This window comes from Nelumbo nucifera, chromosome 1, assembly GCF_055504915.1.
Source record: "Nelumbo nucifera cultivar China Antique chromosome 1, China Antique-T2T, whole genome shotgun sequence".
NCBI lineage: Eukaryota > Viridiplantae > Streptophyta > Magnoliopsida > Proteales > Nelumbonaceae > Nelumbo > Nelumbo nucifera.
The window spans coordinates 7523680-7544764 of record NC_142649.1 but is presented as its reverse complement, the minus strand read 5'-3'; the positions used below and the strand labels follow the sequence as shown (position 1 = coordinate 7544764).

The window sequence follows — 21085 nt, the reverse complement described above, 5'->3', positions numbered from 1 at the left end:
GTTGGCTTTCTGTTGCAGGATTGCAGGATTGTAGCACACAAGAATCCGGTTCAAGACCTTCCGTACAAAAACTCCATGGGTAGATGAATTATGCTTTAAGTACTTGTGCATTGTTTATATCTATGCATTGTATATGATCCTCTTTTAGCATTTCGAATTGCATTCAGTGGGGCGTTTATTATCAACCCATATGAGGGTGCAAATCCAGGCCAAACCCCTTCATTTATTGAACCCAAACCGGCCCAAGTTGCACCCCTAAATCCATAGGCTTAACATTTAGACCTGGCAAAAAATCAATCCAACCTGCCAATCGAACCTGACCCGAAAAACGGGTTAGGGTCCCCTATCTAATAACCTGAACCAGAAGGCAACCTGACACGTAATCTTTTCAGGTCAGGTCACAGATCACTGCTGTGTTGCCTCTTTTCAAATCGACATTGATCTGGATGGTTGAACTGTTGATCCATTTGACCCATGGGTCAACCCTAATTTGAGTATTTAGAGTTACGGTCTAACCATTGGCAACCCAACCCGAAGCTTTCTTCTGTCTGATGAATTTCTTATCTTAATTTCTCTAAGATGATCAGTTCTAAACACATTTTCAGTACACAAAATGTACCTTCAGCTGCAAATATTGCATCATTAGCAATTTAGGCTCAGTTTGGAATGAGTATAAAACTACAAATACAAATATGTCCCGTGCAAATACATACAAAATACAAGGGCTTACACTATACATTTTTGTATTTGTACTCTTTCCAAACTGAGCCTTAATGTTGCACCCTGTCAAAGGATACAACATTACAAAATTAATTTTGTAAACAGAGAGCAACAATATAGAGTTCATGTTGTAACATTTAGGCTATGTTTGGTTTGAAGGAAAAGGTAGGGAAAGGAAGGGAAAGGTAGCGAAACCCATACAAGGTTTGTAAAAGTTTACATACCTTTCCTTTCCCTACTTTTCCCTTCAAACCAAACACAGCCTTAGAGTTTCTGGTGTATTTCGACCGGATGTGCTGTCAGCAAAAAGTGTATTAACAACCTAACAGCACTTGCATGTTACATTATGTTCATTTGTGCTCTTAGGGTGTTTATACGATTTTTATTTTTTTTCTTTCATGAAATCCTATCACATAATGATAGACCTTTGCCATCCCTAAAGAAATGAAAGCATATAAGAGTCTTGAATGGTAATAAAAATCCACCTGATCTTAATGTCTTTGTAACTATTACCTTTATTAGAAAACACCCAAATACTACTTATAATGAAAAAAAAAGGCTGAAATAATATTACTGCAGTCATAGAATTAATGTATGAATCATTCCATTGATAAAATGAACAAGAGATCAAAACCCCAAAAGATATTCCACCCTGAAAAAACCATTTAGACAAGAAAAAAAATAATTGAAAAAAAGTTATTGATCTATGTTCAATTAAATTTAATTATCATCCCCGGCCATAACCATTCTCCTAAGTGGACTAGGACCCAACTTCTTCCTTCTCATGGAACTCCTCCTCCTTATAACTTCCATTTCATTCCTTCTCCTAATTTGCATCATTGCTTCCTCTTCCACAACAAATCTTCTCATTAGAACATCATCAGTTAATGATTTCCCCCGGAAAATCCTCCTGCCTTCTGTACTAATTCTATGACTAGTAAATGTTTCCGGAGGTGCCATGACCAATGGTTTTGATCTTGGATAACTGTTGCTCCTTCTTGGTGGAAGATCGGCTCGAAAAACCTCTGTGTAAGATGACATCGGTGCGCAGAGACACACCCGAGTGAACGAAATTGCGAGCTTTAGAGAAGAACTCTTCCTTAGCTTTGATCTGTTTGAATTGGTAGAAGAAATCTGAGTGGGTTTCTCTATGGATTTCCATAAGTTCACTGCCTCCATTGCTCTCTGATACCAGGGCTTCCTATAGCACAAGAAAGAATGTCAAGCATGAGTATGAATAACTTGGCTTAATTATATATGATCTTATCCAAGCCAAGGATCATGAGCTATATGCCTGAAAATATTCTGTGTGTCTGCAAATTATGATAAATAATGTGGAAGGTCAAAGTTACATAAATCTAATATGGAAGGCACAATGTATAAGTTGGTAAAAGAAAGACTGACTCAACAAGAAAGTGAAATTGTTCATACTGGTTGATCAGTTCATATTGATGCATTATATATCAGTCATGCATAACAGTGGGTTTTATTCTTTGACATTCTATGTGCTTACCCAATAAAAAATGAAAGAGAGAGAGAGAGAGAGAGATTTCTCATACCTTGTGTTTGAGTTCTTTGAATCTGGCATGAACAAGCAGAAAATTGGAAGTATGTGAAAGCTGGAAAATGGGAGGGAGGAAGTTCATCTGTAGAGAGAGGGACGATTCTTTTGCTTGAATTTGTGTAAGATTTGATGAGATGAAGGTGCTTCTTTTCCTTTTCCTTTTCTTTAATACGGCTTCCTTTTGCTTTGGCAGGCAGGATGCAGAGAGAGAGAGAGGGAGAGAGAGAGAGACTCCACATTGAAAATTGAATTTGAATGAGAAAGCAAAACTGTTGCTTTTTGTGCTGTTACAAAAGTACCCTCATCCAGTAGACTTTTTTTTTTCTTTTTTGTTGATAAAGAATACACTACTTCTTAATATAATAAACATTCTACTGTCTTGTAATTATGAACCTTTATGAGCATGAACATGAAATGAAGGACTGGATCAACAACTTCAGCTTATCCTTGTAACAACTTCTGTAAGCCAAAGCATAGGTAAACTACAACTGGTGCAATTTTGTTTGAAAGTTACACCCTTGTTTGAAAGTTACAGTTACTAATCCTCAGACATTAGTTAGTCTATATATCTTTCTAGAATTCACCTACTTGAGACCTCGGATCATGATCTGTCTTTTGTAACTGATGCAATTTTGTTTCAAGTCATAATTCAGTAAGGGTTTCAACTGGTGCAATTTTGTTATATATATATATATATAACAAGCTCAAGTCATGTTAGGTGGAGCAATCCAATGGTGTGTGTAGTGGAGAAGCCCTTTTGAATTAATCTGCTTTTGTTTCTATCAAACCCTATTTAACACACAAACCAAGGCATAATTTAAATTACTTTTTCTTCTTTGGTTCATAATTTATGGCCCAGAAATCATCAGTCATCAATTGATGGTCAATAAAGCAATATTGTGACTTATAATAGTTTCAGAGAGAGAAATTCTTCAAAGATATTACTTCAAAGGGGATAATGATGTGTCAATGTCATTTACCAATTAAGTCAAAATCTCTTTATTTTACCGGGGGGGGGGGTATAAAAGATGGTGAAAGGCATGTTGTGAGTATATTTATCCTTGTATGCACATGTTTGTGTATGGATGGCATCATGGTTCCTCCGTGGGTGGTGTAATGTCAACAAGCTCAAAAGCAGGTGGAAGCATAAAAAACCATGATGGTTAGAGATGGGGATTAGAGGACTGCATAAATTAATGAGAATTAGAACCCTAAGGCTGTGTTTGGTTTGATAGAAAAAGTACAGAAAGGAAGGGAAAAAGTAGAAAAATCTATACTAGGTTTGTTAAGGTTTCTCTGACTTTCCCTTCCTTTCCCTACCTTTTCCTCCAAATCAAACATAGCCTAAGGGGTCTGTCACAAGAAACTTGAAAAATAGCTTATTGGTATGACCTGATTCTTGATTTGTATTTGGGCTAAAATAATGGATACTGTCTTTTTTGTTTGTACAGAGAGTTACACTTGACAGTTTGAAAAATAAATGATTTCTTGCAATTTGAAAAGAAAAATTATGAAAATAGAACAGCCCCTTATGTGGAGTAAGGTTTTGTTTGGTACAGTTGCTGTTTCTAAAGTGTTTTGGATTGATGAATATAAATTGGCATACAAATATTATTTGAGGCAATTTATAATTAAACAAATATACCTTAAAAATGCATGTGTGGGAATGATCACTGAAGTTTTTAGTTGAAACCTCAAATTGATTTTTCTTGCTCTAAGGGGTTGAAGCCTAACCATTCTAGGCGCTTAAGGGGCTCTCATATAGTGCCAAACACAATCTATATCTAATTATCATCTACAGAAAGAAATAAGAGGCAGTTTAACAGTTGTTTTTGATGGATGATTTTGTAAAACTATTGATTATCTTTTTGCCCTTCAGGCTTAGTTTGGAAGGAGTATAAGTGCAAATTGTATTATTTTTTATGTATCTGTACTGTACATATTTGTAGTTGTACTCTTTTCAAATTTAGCCTTGACTTTGGTTTGGAAAGAATACAAATACAAATATATATGGTACAAATACAAGGTTTAACAATACAAAATAATACAAATTAAAATACAAGGTTTTGCATGCTTTGTACATATTGGTTTTTGTACTCTTCTCAAACTCAGCCTTAAGAAAATAGTACATTGAATATTACCTTATTTATCTGTATGGTAATTAATTCTTTTTCAAAAGTTTTTTTTTATTATAGTCTTACCCTTAATTTGGAGCAATTTCCTTTGTACTGGTGCAAAAGTATGGAAGTGCAAATAATAAAAATCAAGTTTTGTTTGTTTGTAGTGTAAATGAGGTCAAATAAAACTTGAGGCAAAAGTTAACCAGAATTTAAACTCTTCTAATTTACATTCCATCTATTTGTATTAGAGCAAATGAAATTGCTCTGCAAACAAGCGAAGCGTAAAGTCAATATCATATATTTAATACTAGGTTAAAATACAAAAGCCTCCCCTGAAGTTTCTGACAATCATAAAAACCTCCCATATAGTTTCATTTTAATAAATACCTTCATTGAACTTTTCAGAAACTTGACAAAAACCTCCATTTTATCACCGTCCCAAACGAAAAACGTTAGACTGATACACCAGTTTTTTCCAAATATCCATTCTACCCTTTTATAAATTATTTTATATACAAAATTACTGAAATAATCCCATTTTAACTCAACAAAAATACATGTTTCAGTAATTTTGTATGTAAAATTAATGAGATGATCGTTAAATGAGGTTTTTGTTGAGTCAAAATGGGATTATTACAATAATTTTGTATGTAAAACAATTTATAAAAGGGTAGAATGGGTATTTGGAAAAAAACTGATGCATCAGTCTAACGTTTTCCGTCTGGGATGATGACAAAAGGGAGGTTTTTGTTGAGTTTCTCAAAAGTTCAGGGAAAGTATTTGTTAAAATGAAACTATAAGAGAGGTTTTTATGATTGTCAGAAACTTTAGGGGAGGTTTTTGTATTCTACCCTTAATACTATTATTTATAATATTCCATATATAGATTCTCAATTCCGGTACCCACCTATTTTTCATTATCCATGACTATAATGTCGTGTTTAAACTTTCAAACATACAATTAAGGATTATGAAGCCCTCCATGCAGGTTGAGGGTTCTAGTATTTAGAAAAATAAAATAAAATTTGCGAAAGAAAATACATTTTTCTTGTGTTTAAACAAATAAAAATCAGAAGATAAGCATTAAGGTTGTATTTAGTATCATTGCTGTTTCCACCTGATATATTTTGGACTAATCAAGACAAATTAGTTTGAAATCTGTGTTTTGTCACATTGCATATGACAGTTACAATGCATGTAGAGTAATAATTGATGTTTATGGTTAAAGGTTTAAAGTATTGCTACGTATCGGTAAGTATCGTGTGTATCGTATCGGTGTCAAACCAGCCACTTCAATTTATAAGGCTGACAATTGATGCTTATCGATAAAGATTTAAAGTATCATTACGTATCTCATTGTATTGTGTATCGTATCAGTGTCAAAGCTCATTGAATCACAAAATATTGTATCAGTGTCAAACTCATTTTAAAATAATAAACTGGAAATACATACATAAAAAAAAGAATATTGACCGATAGGTATGCACTACCCAATTTTTTGGTATTGTGCGTATCAATATTTTGAACCTTACATTATATTAATAAACTCAAAACAATGCAGGTAGAAACAGCAAATGATTAAGAAAAAAAAAAAAAAAACCTTAGGCTGTGTTTGGTTGCAATGCACTTTTATTTATACTAGTGCAAATATATGGAAGTACAAATAAAAAGAATGCAAATTTTGGTTCAATTTTGTTTTAGGTTTTACTTTATTCTGCTTCAAATCTTATTTTACTTCATGTGGAGGTCATAATGTCCTCCTCTTTTTCATCTGGAATTGAGGCTAATATCAGTACTAGACTAGCATCTGGGGCTAGGAAAGGGTGGGCCGTGGGCCTGGGGCCTGGGGCCAGGGTTTTATTTATGCCATGCCCCACCAAATGCCTAGCCAGGCTGGATAAGGCATGTCAAGGCCCCAGTACAGTCCGACACATTCAGTAGTCTTATAATTAACATGCACAATACTTGTGTGAATAACATATGATCACGGCCCAGAGTCTGCAGGGCTGTGACCAGATTTAGGGCTGGAGTGGGCCATTACTTCTGGCCCGCAGGCTGAAGGAATTGGACCAGCCCAATATTTCATACACTGCATAATAGTCTGGTCCATTTCTACCCGTCCAAACCCGATCTGATTATTGAACATCGAAGCCCGAATCCAATCAGATTTAGACATCGGATCTGATTCGAGTTTATTGTATATTTGTTAATAAAAATTAAAAGGATCAACTACTCTCTAGCTTATATATGTATGTATAATAAAATTATATAAATAAAAAAATATTAAAATTCATTATTGTAAGTATTATGAAATATAACAGAAAATCAAATCTTAATTATAAAATCTGAATCTGATCCAATTATGTAAATGGATCATTTGAATCTGAAATAAATCTTAGTATGAGTTTATCTTAGACCACCAGTCCCGAACCCCCTAATAAAACATGTAGCTTGGCCCCATTTAGTTGGGACAAGGCTTAGCTGAATCCAAAATAATGAAACCAGATGTGAAAAGATGATATCTCAATCTCAACTGGTGGAGTGGGTCTGACCAAACACCAGATCGATGGAGTCTTTGTCCATTTCTCTTTTTGAAGATTTGTTTGAAAGAAACACTTCCAAAGCAGGGAAGTGATTGGGAGCAAAGATTCTCTCCCCACAGCACATCCCAATCGTGCATTGGGAACATCTTCCATACTTGTCATGGGGGAGATATTCCCAATGCACGGTTGGAATTTTCTGTGGGGCGTGTGGTGTGTATGCTGTGGGGAGCCAATGTGGATTCACTCGTTGGGTTTGGGCCTAGAGGACTCATAAATGTGGCTTTGTATGTCTCCATGTGAGAACCCACACAAGCAGCGACTGGTTGGATTTCTTCCAAGTAAAGACAATTAAATTCTAAGTTTTGATTGAAAAAAGAAAAGGACAAAAAAAAAAAAAAAGGGAAAGACTTCAAGGTCCTCTTTCAGCACATAGCCAGGGCTTCTGGGCCAAAACATGTTACGTGTAAGATCCATGGGCTTAAGATAATGATTTGAGTGGCCCAACGCAGATCCAAACCAACTCGACATGCTCAATACAACATGAAACCATGTTCATTATCTTGAACATGAGGAATTCACTTCAAGTAAGGGGTGCAAGTTGGGTGGGCTGGGCAAGGTTTAAACCCAACTCAGGTCCAACCTTAACAATTGAGCCCGAGGCCTGAGCCTAGATCAAGCCTGAGGTTAAGCCCGATCTGTCCAACTTGAAATGGAACTTATTCGAGCTGGGTCCAGGCCTGATCTACGAGTGGTTTGGTCAATTGGGCTTAGGAAGGCCTATTAGGCCCAATTTATTAAAATGTTGCATGAACGTACTTACTATGTACATATGTACATATATACGTGTATAGTCAGACCAGGCTTGGACTGGGCTAAGGTCAGGCTGAGCTCAGGTTACCTAAGGGCTAATCGTTTAGGCTCAAGGCCCAGCCCTAAAAACAAAAAGCTCAAGATTTTGGGCCTAGACCGGTATATGGGCCAAAAACCCAAGCCCAACTCATATAATGAGAGGAGAGACTAGAGAGGAATTGAAATTATAACCAGTGCATACGTGGCAAGGAGAAAGCTAGCAGATACAGTGGTCAAAGAATCACAGGAAAAGAAATTAGGGTTTTCAGATAACTTTTCCTTTTTCATCATGGAGGCCCATGGATATCATTTTGTCCACTCATGGGCATGGGCTCCCACCAATGTAGCTTCAAAAAAAAGTCCTCTTTTGTTGATTAATTACAACACGAGTGAATCAGAATCAGGTCTGTAAAAGTTCCATTGGTTGCAGGTGTACACGTGTATCTTGACAGCATTCATCATGTGTTATGAGTAACACTGCAGTAGAGAACGACAGTGATGACGCCTATAGGGGATTCAAGTGGGGCCAATTGGTTGGTTGCACTTGGAACATTTGGAATCGGTGTTGCCAGATTCAGACCGGATCAGATGATTGAACCGGTCACTGTTGTTCTAGTGATCTTTCTGCATCGTGGTTACAGTTCACAAGGTTTAAAAAAATGACCCGGAACCGAACCGTTTTGGCCACCGGTTTCCGGGTCGATGGTCCGATCATTTGGTTTGAATGGATGGCCTATTCTGACAAAAAAATTAAAAATAAAAAAAATAATTAAAATAAAAAATGACAAAAGACCATTGAACGTGTCAAAAGGATCAATGGATTATTGACTAATTCAACAGTTTTTTTGCCAGAAACTTTGGGGTAAAACAAAATCGATTGATTGGACAATTCCCAGGCTGAATGGTCCAACCGTCCAAGTTAATGACGATTCAAAAACCATGATTCTTCATGAGCTGGATGACCAAACTGAATGATTAACTGCTCTGCTAAAACCATGAACCGATGAGTTTTTCGGTTTGAATTGGAAGTTAGGGGGTGAGCAAATAGATCGATTCTATCCATGACCGGTTGAAATCAACCTCGACAGGTCTTGGGAATTAACCTATCTGAATCGAACCGGAGAATTGGCCTTGATGAAATGAGTCCGATTACCATATGGGTTTGAATGATGAGTTATGTATTAAATGCATATGTATTTGGCTTAAAGGAAGGGAAATATGGATTATGTTTTATTTTCTTTGAGATGGAATGACTATATGGATTTGAAACATTAAATGTTTACAATAGATTATTATCCAAGGTCAAAGTTTTGATAGCAACATATATTATTGCATTTTTTTTAAAGAATAGGTTACATGGGTAAAACTCAAAACTGCCCTTTGAACCAGAACCAAACTAGGAACCAATCTTCAAAACAGTCTTTACTGCTTTGCATCGGTCGGGAATATCTCCGCACTTCTTTGCTTTATTTTATGGGGAGATAATCCTAATGCAAGGTTATAATGGGTGTTCGAATGGGCTTTGTATTGATTGAATCCGGTTTTCAATCTTACAGTCTAGACTTTCATTCCAGAAACGTGGAACCAATACATTCCTGAAGTTCCTACTATTTACATCTAAGGGTCTGTTTGGTTTGAGAGAATAGAATCTTGGAATCAGAATCAGAATGAGTCAGAATGTGGTTCTATTGTTTATGTCATCAATGCCATCAACGCCAAAATTGTTGCTTATGTCAATGCAGTTTTGTTTGTGTAAATTGGGCTGTGCCGCCCGCAGCCCGGCACGATGGTCCATGGGCCGTGCCAGGCCCAGCACAGCCTGCGGGCTATCACAGCACGATACAATCGAGCGGGCCCACGGGTGGCACGGCTCGGCACAACCCATATATATTATATATATTTATATAATATTATATAAATTATAATTATATAATATATAGTATATAATATATTAATAAAATAAATATTTTTTTTAATTTTATTATACTAATTTATTTAATTATTATATATATAAGCAATTGTATACACAAAATTCATATAAAATTAATATTTTAAGTTTTTATTCAATTTTTTTAAATAAATAGCTTTGGCCTGATGCATGGCCTGACTTGGCCCAAGGCTTGGCCCTTGGGCCAGCCTGGCCCGCGGCACAGCATGGGCCCGTGCGGGCTTGGGCCGTGCCGTGCTGACCCCAAATTTTTCACCGGAGAAGGCGGCATTGCCCGCACTTTGCATGGGCTGCCCACGGGCCGTGCCGTGCCGGCCCGACACAACCTGCTTTACACCTGTATCACCATCTAACGTGTACGCATTGTATTTGTCAAACAAACCGATTCCAGCCTCTTAATAAACTAAACAACATCAATCGGTATCCGATTCCGATTCCTGTCTGAACCAAACAAGTAGGGGGAATAGACCATTCCAATTCCGATCACAAACCAAACAGACCCTAATTCCTGAAATTCCTACTATTTCTTTTTCACTTAGAATTTCTTTATTTTTTCTTTCAGAAAATTCTCTCTTGAGAAATTATCTAAATTAAAACCTCCCCTCTATACAGGTTCCCCCAATTTTCTGACACTGCTAGAGAGCCCCTAATGAGATGTTCCATCAAATGGTAAACTGAAAAAGAAAATCTATCCATCATTCATGAAAATTACGATTCTATTCTATTAATGAATAATATGCCACCAATCTATAGATGAGAGAAATTGGTTGGACCGTTAAATTGTATGATCATGAGAACCAATTGATTTATTTATCTGAAACGCCCTAATGCAAATGCATTCATCACAATTTCTCAGTTACATTAGCTCCAATTGAGGAAGAAGAAAATCTGGGATTGTGGACGGACCAGACAAGGACTTAACATGAAAGAACTAGCAAACCTAACTAATTTGTGAGCAACCTGATTACAATGACGGGGAACAAATGTTAGGTCACTAATAAAACACGAGAGGCAATTCAATGAAAGGTCACTAATTTAAATCAAAAGACATAATTAAAGAAATTGGCACTTTAAATTGAATAGTCATTTAGAAAGTCACTTAGTGATGAAATGTCATTTAAAATTAAAATTAAAACTAAAAATTATTTAAAATAATTTTAGATAAATTAAACACGTGTTAGAATTTATAAGCACGTGAAAAGTAAAAGACAAAAATACACCTACAAAACTTTTGAATCATATATGATGGAGAACGATATGATGCTCCTAACTAGTGGATGATTTGGAACTTGCCAGTGTGTCAAGCTAGTTCGGTCTGCAAAATAGTGAAGCTTAGAGAATCCGGGGTGGTTAACCCAGTGAGGTCGCTTCGATGCTTAAGTTAGTATTACGAATTGAAAGTTGAATGATAAGTGTTCTAGTGAGCAAATAATCGTGCACACTTGGGCCCTGGAGAGGTTGATGTCCTTATATAGTTGAGCTGTCGTTGGTCTCACAAAACGGTTCTGGGATCTTCGGCCTGAGTAGATGAGATCCGTTTCCGCTTTAGTCGGGGAGTAACATATCAGTTAATGAAGTCTATCGTCCCCACCCGATCTGGGCGTGGAGAGGATAAGGCCTACCGTTACACGACATGATCCCAAAAGGTTCAGAGTCCACCAGGAAGCTTCTGGAGTTGATTACGTGTCACTTTGGTTCTTAGGTCCGAACTGGGTTAGGTACCGAGGTGCCTTTACGCCGAGGTGACTTTATGCTGAGGTGGCTTTGCGCCGAGGTGACCGAACTCCCGAGCTCTGAAAATTGCTGATTAGGCTCCTTTTGCTGAGTTGTCATCCTTCGGGCAGATCGCGTCCACGTGACCTTTACTTACTAGGTCGTGCCAAATCACCCCTCATCAATTGCCCCCCACTCCTCATGCCAAGGGTCCTAACCCAGCGCAGGGAGTTCATGACGAGCCTAGGTGGATTTGGCACGAAGTCTAGGTGACATGGAGGGCGGACCATTGGTCGGACCTGTTTGACCGTTTGGCTCAACCAGGAAGTGACCCAGATCGCGCATCAGGTACGCACGGACGTGAAGCCGATTATAGTCTCCACGGACATCAAAACGCGTGCTAAACTAATTTCAACCTTGGGAAGCATGCAGTTAGCTTTCTTAGGAGCCGTTGGATCGTGCAAATTTCGATCGTTGATTTTCGAATATATTGGTTATAAATAGGGGCCAAAGGGCCCATTTTCTTTGCCACAGAACCGTGAATCCAAAGTCCTTGAGGTTGCGTTCAAGTATCCCAGCTCGGTGTTAGCTATTCCTCGGTCCGAGGTCGTCTTTCTCTCTTTGGTCTTCTTTTGGTGAGTTCGTCTTCTTTTGCTTTCGATTCCATTGTCCTTTCCGTTAGAATGTCTAGTCTTAGCTTAGATAGCCTTCTAGATGGGAGTGGTGAGTCCACTGGGCCGAGGTGGGGACCTCAGCACAGACCGTGGAGCCTCATCTTGTCGAGGTGGGCACTTCGGCATAGGATGTGGACTCCGATCCGTGAGAGGTGGACTCACCTCGGCGAGAGCAAGAAGCTTCTAGCAAGTCGGCCTCCACCTCACACTGAGGTCGCCTGTCGGACAGCTTCGGTCCATCTACAATGACAACAGACAGGCTCCTATCCCTAGTAGCTCGGTACAGATTTCCCAATGATCTTGTATATAGTATTCCCTTATGCAACTTTCCTTAGGATCATGGTCATGACGAGATCGTGGTCTTCGAGGAGCAACTCGTTGTCGGGTTGTGCCTTCCACTCCATCCTTTCATAACCGAAGTCATTAAGTTTTTTGACATCGCCATAGACCAGCTACATTCGAACTCCATCCGTAACATCGTAGGTACCATTGCCCTTTTCCACGATTACAACCAACCTCTAGACCTTGACATCTTCTCTTCGATCCTCTCCATAAAAAAGAACTCGTCCTGTGTTCTACCCAAGCACAGGCAAAGTTACTATGTCTCCTCGCCCCAGGTACAAGCTGTTGCACGAGCTCCCTAACAAGGTCCCGACTTGGAAGAGATGCTATTTCGTGGTCCGTAACACCAAGGGGTGGCCTTTCCTAACTCATTGGAGGGAAGCCATCCAGGACCCAGACATCAAACTGGACCCGAAGACAAGGGAAGAGGTCCGATCTATGACGAGTCTCGGCCTGAAGTTCGAAAACTTCATGACCGAGGAGAAGCTCGTGCAAGCCGGTCTAAGCCCTCCTGGTAGGTCGGTAACTATTGTACCTTTTTCCTGTTTGTTTTACTTCGGTGTCGTACCTAACTTAGTTCATCACTTGTTGCAGTTGCCATGGATGACATCCCTGCCGACGAGCTCTTTGGGAGCATGCAAAAGAGAAAGAAGAAGAAGAGGGCCTCCAAGAAGGTTCGCCACCACACCGAGACCACCACCTCTGATGTCACCGCCTTTGCCCCCGAACACCCACCCGTTGCCGAACATCCTCCCGTGATCAACTTGGTTGAGGAGGACCCAAGCAAGGCCAGTCCACCCTGCGTGCCAGAGGAGACCACGTCTTCAAAGCCTTAGCCTATACCAATGACCGCCACTTCTTCGGGCAGCGATACCTTAGTCCGGAGCATTTTGACTCCGAACTTTGGCCTATTCAAGAGCAAGGATGCGGTGTTTTCCGAGGAGATCGCTCTTTGGGAGCATGCAGAAGGGAAAGAAGAAGAAGAGGGCCTCTAAGAAGGCTTACCTCCACACCAAGACCACCACCTCTGACGTCACCACCTTTGCCCCCGAACATCCACCCATCACCGAACATCCTCTCGTGATCAACTTGGTTGAGGAGGACACAAGCAAGGCCACTCCACCCCACATGCTCGAGGAGACCACGTCTTCAAAGCCTCAGCCTGTACCAATGACCGCCACTTCTTCGGGCAGCGATACCTTAGTCCAGAGGTCGCTCGTTGGGCTAACTTGCCGGTTGCTCAGCTCGGGGCCCGAGCAGCCACACACTGTATGGTGGTACGTACTTAGCCTTTAGGTTGCTTTATACTTGTATTTTTCTTCATACTGATACTTGTTTTCTTCTTTTGGCAGGTGAACTCCTCTATCCATGCCTTGGCCTATCAGTCCGAGGTGAACTTAAAGCGAGCTCTCGAAGCCGAGAAGTCTTCCCGAAGTGTCCACTCTGAGCTCAACTTAGCTTGTAGCGAGATCAGCCAGCAAAAAAATGACGCGCGAGCTAAGAAGGAGCTGTTGACTGTGCTGATGGCGGAGAAGTAGCAGCTCGTGTAGCGCGAGGTGGAACTGAAGAGAGAGAATGAAAACCTCGAGGCTCTTGTGAAGGAGCGAATGGAAATTTTGCTTCGAGCGATGGAGGAGGCCAAAGTCAAGGCAGTTAAGGAGTATAAGTCTTTGGCAGAGCTATAAGAGAGGTTGGTCGAGGCTAGGATAGTAGGCTATCACAAGGGGTTTAAGCTCAGTAGGTGGTTGACCCAACGTGAATTTCCCCACCTCGACCTTAGTGCCACCACCACGTCCAATATCACCAAGGAGATGGCCGTTGAAGCCGCTAAGGATCTGGACTCCGGGGCAGAAAGTGACGACAACCTTCTCGATGATGAGACGATGGGGGAGGGAGAGGAGGCTGATGCCACCGATGACTGCATGGAGACAGATCCGCCTACTGAAGCTTCTGTTGGGGATGAGGAGCCCCGAACTAACTGATGCCTCTTTTCTTGGACCCCCTTTGTAAATACTTGATGTGCTGAGCCTTCGAGTTCAGATAAACAGTTGTAATCTTTCTTCCTTTTTTTTTATGTGCTCGAAGCATCTTATCAATGGAATACAAGTATTTTGTAAAACTTTCTGTATGCAAAATTTGTCTAAGTGTAGATCATTCTCGAACTCGAGATTATTCCCAAACTCGAAAAGGAACATTCGTTATTGTACGCCGGGGTGAGTAGAAACTGTAGGGTGTACATGCCCGACCTGTCTGCACCCGGGCTACTTTGCCTCCTTACCCATGCCAAAGCGACTAGGTTTTAATGAGCCCATGTCGAAGAGGTGACCGGGTCTTAAGCAGCCTATGCCAAAGAGGCGACTAGGATTTTTCTGCCCATGCCGAGGAGGAGACTGGGTCTTATATTGTGCCGAAGTCTTTTGTCAGCTCTACACTACTATAGCCCTTAGGCTTTTGGTAGTGACTTAAGGGTCCTCTCTCCAGTTCGTCGTCCATAGGGTTAGCTTGGTGGTCTTATGGACTTAGTCGATTTTTGCTTGCATTGAGGTTTACAGGTACTATCTCCTTAGGTTGTCGATATTCCAAGCACGAGGTACCTGCTTCCCCTCCATGGTCTCTAGCTCATACGTGCCTTCCCTAAACACCCGCTTACACGGTACGAACCTTCCCAATTCGGTCCGAGCTTATGCACGCTAGGCTCTGGTACCATAACCTTCTGGAGGACCAGGTCACCGGCACGAAATTGTCGTTTCCTCACCTGGGCGTTATAGTACCGAGCTACTCTCTGCTGGTAAGCCACTATCCGAATGTAGGCCAAGTCCCGTACCTCTTCTATTAGGTCCAGGTTGGTACGAAGCTTGTCATCGTTTGCTTCCCTGTCGTAAGCCTCGAGTCGCAATGTTGGCACTTCGATCTCTACTAGGATCACCGCATCTATACCATACATGAGGTTGAAGGGTGTTTCACCCATCGCGGTCTTGATGGTAGTTCGGTAGGCCCGAAGGACACTGGGCAACTCCTCTACCCACAATCCCTTAGCTCGTGTCAGGTGAACTTTCAGTCACGGAGAATCGCCTTGTTTATTACTTCAGCTTGTCTGTTCGCTTGCGGGTGTGCCATCGAGGTGAAATTTTGCTAGATTCCCATCTCGACACATCGGTTCTGGAATTTGATGTCTTGGAATTGGTTCCCGTTACCAGATATCAACACCCGAGGTAGTTCAAAGCGGCACACTATGTTTTTCCAGAAGAAGTTCTGTATGATGCGAGTTGTGATAGTTACCTAGGGCTCGACCTCCACCCATTTTGTGAAGTAATTTACTGCCACGACCGGGAACCTCCTCTGCCCGGTTGTTGGGGGGAAAGGTCTGAGGATGTCTATTCCCCATTGAGCAAAAGGCCATGGGTTGGTGAGGTATTTCAGATTGGCAGTAGGTAGCAGGGGGATGTTGGCATGCCTTTGACAATTGTCACACTTCTTGACAAGCTCAAGGGCGTCTGCCTTAATGGTAGGCCAGTAATATCCTTGCCTTAGTGCCTTTTGGGCAAGTACCTTGCCCCCTAGGTGTCCTCCGCAGAGTCCCTCATGGATGGCGCACAATACTTGATCCACTTTTGAAGGCTGCAAGCAACGTAGGTAGGAGAGCATAAAGGATCTCCTATACAACCGCCCATCAATTAGAACATATCGGGCTGCCTGTCGCTCTACCCTCTGAGCTGCATTGCGTTCTGCTAGCAGGGTCCCGTGGAGCAGATAATCAACGAGCGAGTCTATCCAACTCGGTTTCACTACTAACACGGGAACGACCTCTTCTACCCCCCGAGAACGCTAGGGCGAGACTGTTCTTTGATATATATTGTCCGCTTCGTGTTCTCACTAGTATTGTCCAATCGAGACAGAGTGAAAGTTTGACATGAGTGAAAGTTTGGCAGAATCTCTCTGACCTTGGCTAGGTATGCTGCCATGGTCTAGTCGCGAGCCTCGTAATCGCCGTTAATTTGGTTAACCACCAGCTGTGAATCACTGCACACGATGAGGTGTTTGGCTCCCATCTCCTTCGCCAGGTTAAGTCTGACAAATAATGCCTCGTACTCCTCCTTGTTGTTCGATGCTTCGAATCTAAACCAAAGAGCATACTCCAACTTCACCTCGCTTAGCTCGTACAACCTCAGTCCAACATCGCTTCCTTGCAGATTTGATGAGTCATCTACGTGGAGGATCCAGGGCTCCTCGTCCCATGTCGGTCCAACCCTGATGGGGGCTGGTGCCGCACTGGTTAATACCTCTAACGTACTGGTGGGTTCAGTCACTTCTAGGGTCGGCGTGCTGAACGTGCATTCTGCGACGAAATCCGCTAAGACGTGGGCTTCGATTGCTGGGCGGGGCTCAAAACGGATGTCGTATTCGCTTAGTTCGATGGACCACTTCGTTAATCTTCCAGACACCTCGAGCTTAAGCAAAATCTGTCTCTGAGGTCTGTTGGTGAGGACGACGATAGTGTGGGCCTAGAAGTACGGGCATAGTTTCCGGGCTGCTATGACCAGTGTGTATGCTAGCTTCTCGATCTTGGGATACCTAGTTTTGTCATCCTGCAAAACCTTACTAACATAGTAGATGGGTTGTTGGACCCGGTCTACCTCTCTAATCAGTACCGAGCTGACTACCTCGTCACTTGCGGAGAGGTACAACTTTAACTCATCCCCTTCTTTAGGTTGGGTTAGAACCGGTGCAGTACTTAGGTACTTCTTTAGCTCGTCAAACACGAGTTGGCACTCCTTGGTCCATTTGAAGTGCTCGTTATTTTTTATTGCCTTGAAAAAAGGCAGGCATCAACCCACCGACTTAGACATGAACTGGCCTAGGGCGGCTACCCGGCCAGTCAGCCTTCGGACCTCTTTTATTTTCTGGGGTGGTCTCATATCTAAAATAGCTTTAATTTTTTCCGGATTGGCTTCGATGCCACGTTGGTTCACTATGTAACCTAGGAATTTACCCGACGTTTGTTCGGGTTTGATTTCATATTATACTTCCTTAAAATTTGAAAAACATCATTTAAATCATTTAATAAAGAGTTTGAAAATTGGGTCTTCACGACCATGTCATCAACATAACATTCCACTTTATTGCCGATCAACAACTCAAAAACTTTATTTACAAGTCGTTGGAACGTTGCCCCAACATTTTTCAAACCAAAGAGCATAACTTTATAACAGTACAGCCCGAGTTCGGTTATAAATGTTGTCTTGTCCTGGTCAGAAGGGTCCATCCTAATCTGGTTGTAGATGGAGTAGGCGTCCAAAATTCTCAACAACTCGTGCCCCGAGGTCGCGTCTACTAGGTGGTCAATTTTGGGCAATGGGAAGCAATCTTTCGGGCAAGCTTTGTTCAGGCCGTATAGTCGACACACATGCACAACTTGCCGTTGGCCTTCTTCACCAGCATCGGGTTGGCGACCCAGCTCAGGTAATGGACTTCCCTGATGAAGTTTGCGGCGAGGAGCTTCCCGATCTCCTCATCGACTACCCTCCACCGCTCCGAGGCAAGGTTGTGTTTTCTTTGTCTTACTGGCCTGACTAGAGGGTCCACATTAAATTTGTGAGTTATTATTTTAAGGTCGATTCTGGGCATCTCCGCCGCGGACCAAGCAAAGATGTCTATGTTTTTGAGTAAGAAACTTACAAGTTGAGTTCGAAGCGGTTAGCTGATCAAGGCACCGATCCGAAGAGTTTTGGTCGGCTCTGTTTCTTCTGTCGGGGCAGCTTGCTCCTCTGTATGCTTTGCTGGTTGTTTAAGCTCGATGTCCTCTGTCAACTTTGCCTTTCCTTTCAGGGTGGCCACATAGCACTTACGGGATTCGAGCTAGTCACCTCGCACGACCCCCACACCGTAATCAGTTGGGAACTTCATCGCTAAGTAATAGGTGGACACTATTGCAAGTAGAACGTGTGTGATAGGCCGGCCTATGATCGCATTGTAGGGGGATGGAGTCGTGACCACCAAAAAAGTGTGCTCGAATCGTACGATGTTCGGCCAGGTGCCTGCCTCTCCTGGTACTGTGACCCGACCAAGGGGTCTGACCTCTTCTCCGCTGATCCCTACCAAGGGTGTGTCTGCTGGCTTCAGGTCGCTCTACTATAACTGTAGCTTATCGAAGGTCTCCTTAAAGAGGATATTCGCCGAGCTACCCGAGTCCACTAGAATCTACTTCACTTCGAAGTCGTTGATTCTGGGTTTTGCGACTAAGGCATCATCATGTGGATACTGAATCCCGCGCACATCGTCCTCGATAAAGTAGATAGGTTCTTTGAGCCGAGGTCGCTTTGGCGGGTTTTCGCCTTCACTCTCCAACTCACGGATCGATGTCCTCCCTGCTACTGTTGTGCACCCTGCAATGATGGACCCGCTGGTGTTCATATTGATCACATCGCGGACTGGTCTCTCCTCTGGTAACTGCCGAGGTGGATGCTTGTTCTACCTGCTAGTCTCAGGGGTGTTCCTTCTCTGGTCTCCCTGATGATCTCCCAATCGGTCTCCCTGCCCTCTTTCTTCCCGCAGGCTATAATTCTTCAGGCACCCGCGATGGATGAGTTCCTCGATCGCGTCGCAAATATTCCTATAGTTCTCTGTGCTATGACCGTGATCCTCGATCGGTCTCCCTACCCTCTTTCGCCTTCACTTTCCAACTCATGGATCGATGTCCTCCCTGCTGCTGATGTGCACCCCGCAATGATGGACCCGCTGGTGTTCATATTGATCACATCATGGACTGGTCTCTCCTCTGGTAACTGCCGAGGTGGCTGTTTGTTCTGCCTGCTAGTCTCGGGGGCGTTCCTTCTATGGTCTCCCTGATGATCTCCCAATTGGTCTCCCTAACCTCTTTCTTCCCCCAGGCTATAATTCTTTAGGCACCCGCGACAGATGAGCTCCTCGATCGTGTCGCAAAGACGACCGTGATCCCGGTGGAAGTGGCAGTAGATGTTCGGGTTCCTTGTTGCTGGATCTCCCCTTAGCCTGGGTGGCCATCTGATGATGGAGGAGTCCTTGATAGCCATTAGGATCTCTCCTCTCTTTGTGTTAGGGGGGCGTAATTAGTTTGCTCTACTGGAGGGTCCTGGAACGCCAACCTGACTTGTAGCCGCACGATGGGGACTTCTCGAGCGTGGGGATTTGCTTCTTTTCCTACTTGGGGACTTACTTTTCTTTCTTTTTTGCTTAATGTTGCTTGTCCCTTCATCTTCTCTCTTCCTCTTTTAACCCGACGGATTGTCAATCTTCTAGTTGATTTCCTCTTCAGTGCTGATGAAATGATTAGCCAGCTTGAGGAACTCGGTGATGTTGTTTGGTTTGTTTGCTACCACGTGCCACTTGAACTCTCTATGGGTGATCCCTTTCTTCACTGCAATGAGGCGCACCGCCAGATCAAGGTCCGGTATATGCAGGCATGTCTCATTGAAGCGCTTGATGTAGCTTCTAATAGACTCTCCTTCCTTCTGCACTACATTCAGAAGGCTCTCTTATGACTTCAAGCACTTCTTACTGGTGATGAAGTGTGCCATGAATAGGTCGGAAAATTGAGCCCAGCTCTTGATGGAGCCCGGTGTGAGGTTCCTATTCCAGGTCCGAACTACTCCTCTGAATGTGGTAGAGAAGGCCACACACATGCAGGCTTCGTCAGCCCCGGCGAGATGCATTTGAGACTGGAAGGCATCCACGTGACCACCGGGGTCGAACGACCTACCATACTTATCTAGAGGGGGGACCTTGAAGTCCTTTGGCATCGGGGCTACTAGGAGCTCGGGTGACAGGGGGGATGGCTGGCTCAACAGAGTAGGAGAAGTCTTCGTGGCTACCGAGCTCACCTCTGCTGTTTCTTTGGTCTGCTCCATTGGCTGGCTGGGCTTTGCAGGCGGACTGTTTCTAGCTGAAGAGCGACGAGTCTTGCAACGCTTTCGCTATTGCTTCTCTATCGACTCGACATTGGTGCTGTTGCTTGTCCATCCTACCTCGTGATGGAGTCTGGTTCTTGGGAAGTACCGGTACCTATGATGTCCCCTCACCTTGATGGGGGATCGGTGGACATCCTGCGTAGATCTATGCAGGCTCTGATGCAAAGGTGGAAATTGCCGTTGGTAGAGGAAGTATTGTTGGAACTACTGGACTTGTTGCATCTGGATCTGCATCGTTCGAACACATTGAACTAGATCATCAAACTGAGAGTACCCGACCCCGAGGGGAATCACATATGGCTCTAAGAAGGCGGTGCCCACTCGGGGGAGCGGAACGCTCACTTGCAGGGTGATTTGTGGTACAGACAGTGATGGGACCCCCGAAGCTATGAGGGAAATGGTGAACTGACGGATACACACTGTGGGGCTTTGAGGGAGAGTTGATTGCTGATCTTGCCCCTCGGTGACATTCATGTCGATACCTTTCCCGGTGTTGTTGGAGGAGTCAATTGAGAGTAAGATAGAGGTTGGAATGACCTTTTGATCGTTTCCCACAGACGACGCCAAATGATGGAGCACGATTTGGATGCTCCTAGCTAGTGGATGATCTGAAACTTGACTGCGTGGCAAGCTAGTTCGATCTGCAAAACAGTGAAGCTCAGAGAACCC

General features: G+C 42.8%; 2 protein-coding genes across 2 annotated transcripts; both read right to left on the bottom strand.

Annotated features, from left to right (window-relative positions):
- Positions 1-1280: 1280 nt before the first annotated feature.
- Positions 1281-2503, bottom strand: LOC104586997 (uncharacterized). The gene is made up of 2 exons (XM_010244410.3): positions 2280-2503; positions 1281-1921 (listed from the first exon to the last, which is right to left on the bottom strand). The coding sequence occupies exons 1-2, from the start codon at positions 2306-2308 to the stop codon at positions 1441-1443; spliced, it is 510 nt and encodes a 169-aa protein (XP_010242712.1). The 5' UTR covers positions 2309-2503; the 3' UTR covers positions 1281-1440.
- Positions 2504-15087: 12584 nt separating this feature from the next.
- On the bottom strand, positions 15088-15441 carry LOC148802870 (uncharacterized). Its single transcript, XM_088896578.1, has one exon. It carries the CDS (start codon positions 15439-15441, stop codon positions 15088-15090), a length of 354 nt encoding a protein of 117 aa, XP_088752704.1.
- Positions 15442-21085: the final 5644 nt, after the last annotated feature.

Coding starts and splice junctions, on each gene's coding strand:
- LOC104586997 (XM_010244410.3), bottom strand. CDS start 2,308: ATGCCAGATTCAAAGAACTCAAACACAAG. Junction 1,922..2,279: donor TCAAAGAACTCAAACACAAG/GTATGAGAAATC, acceptor CTTGTGCTATAG/GAAGCCCTGGTATCAGAGAG.
- LOC148802870 (XM_088896578.1), bottom strand. CDS start 15,441: ATGGGTGAAACACCCTTCAACCTCATGTATGGTATAGATGCGGTGATC.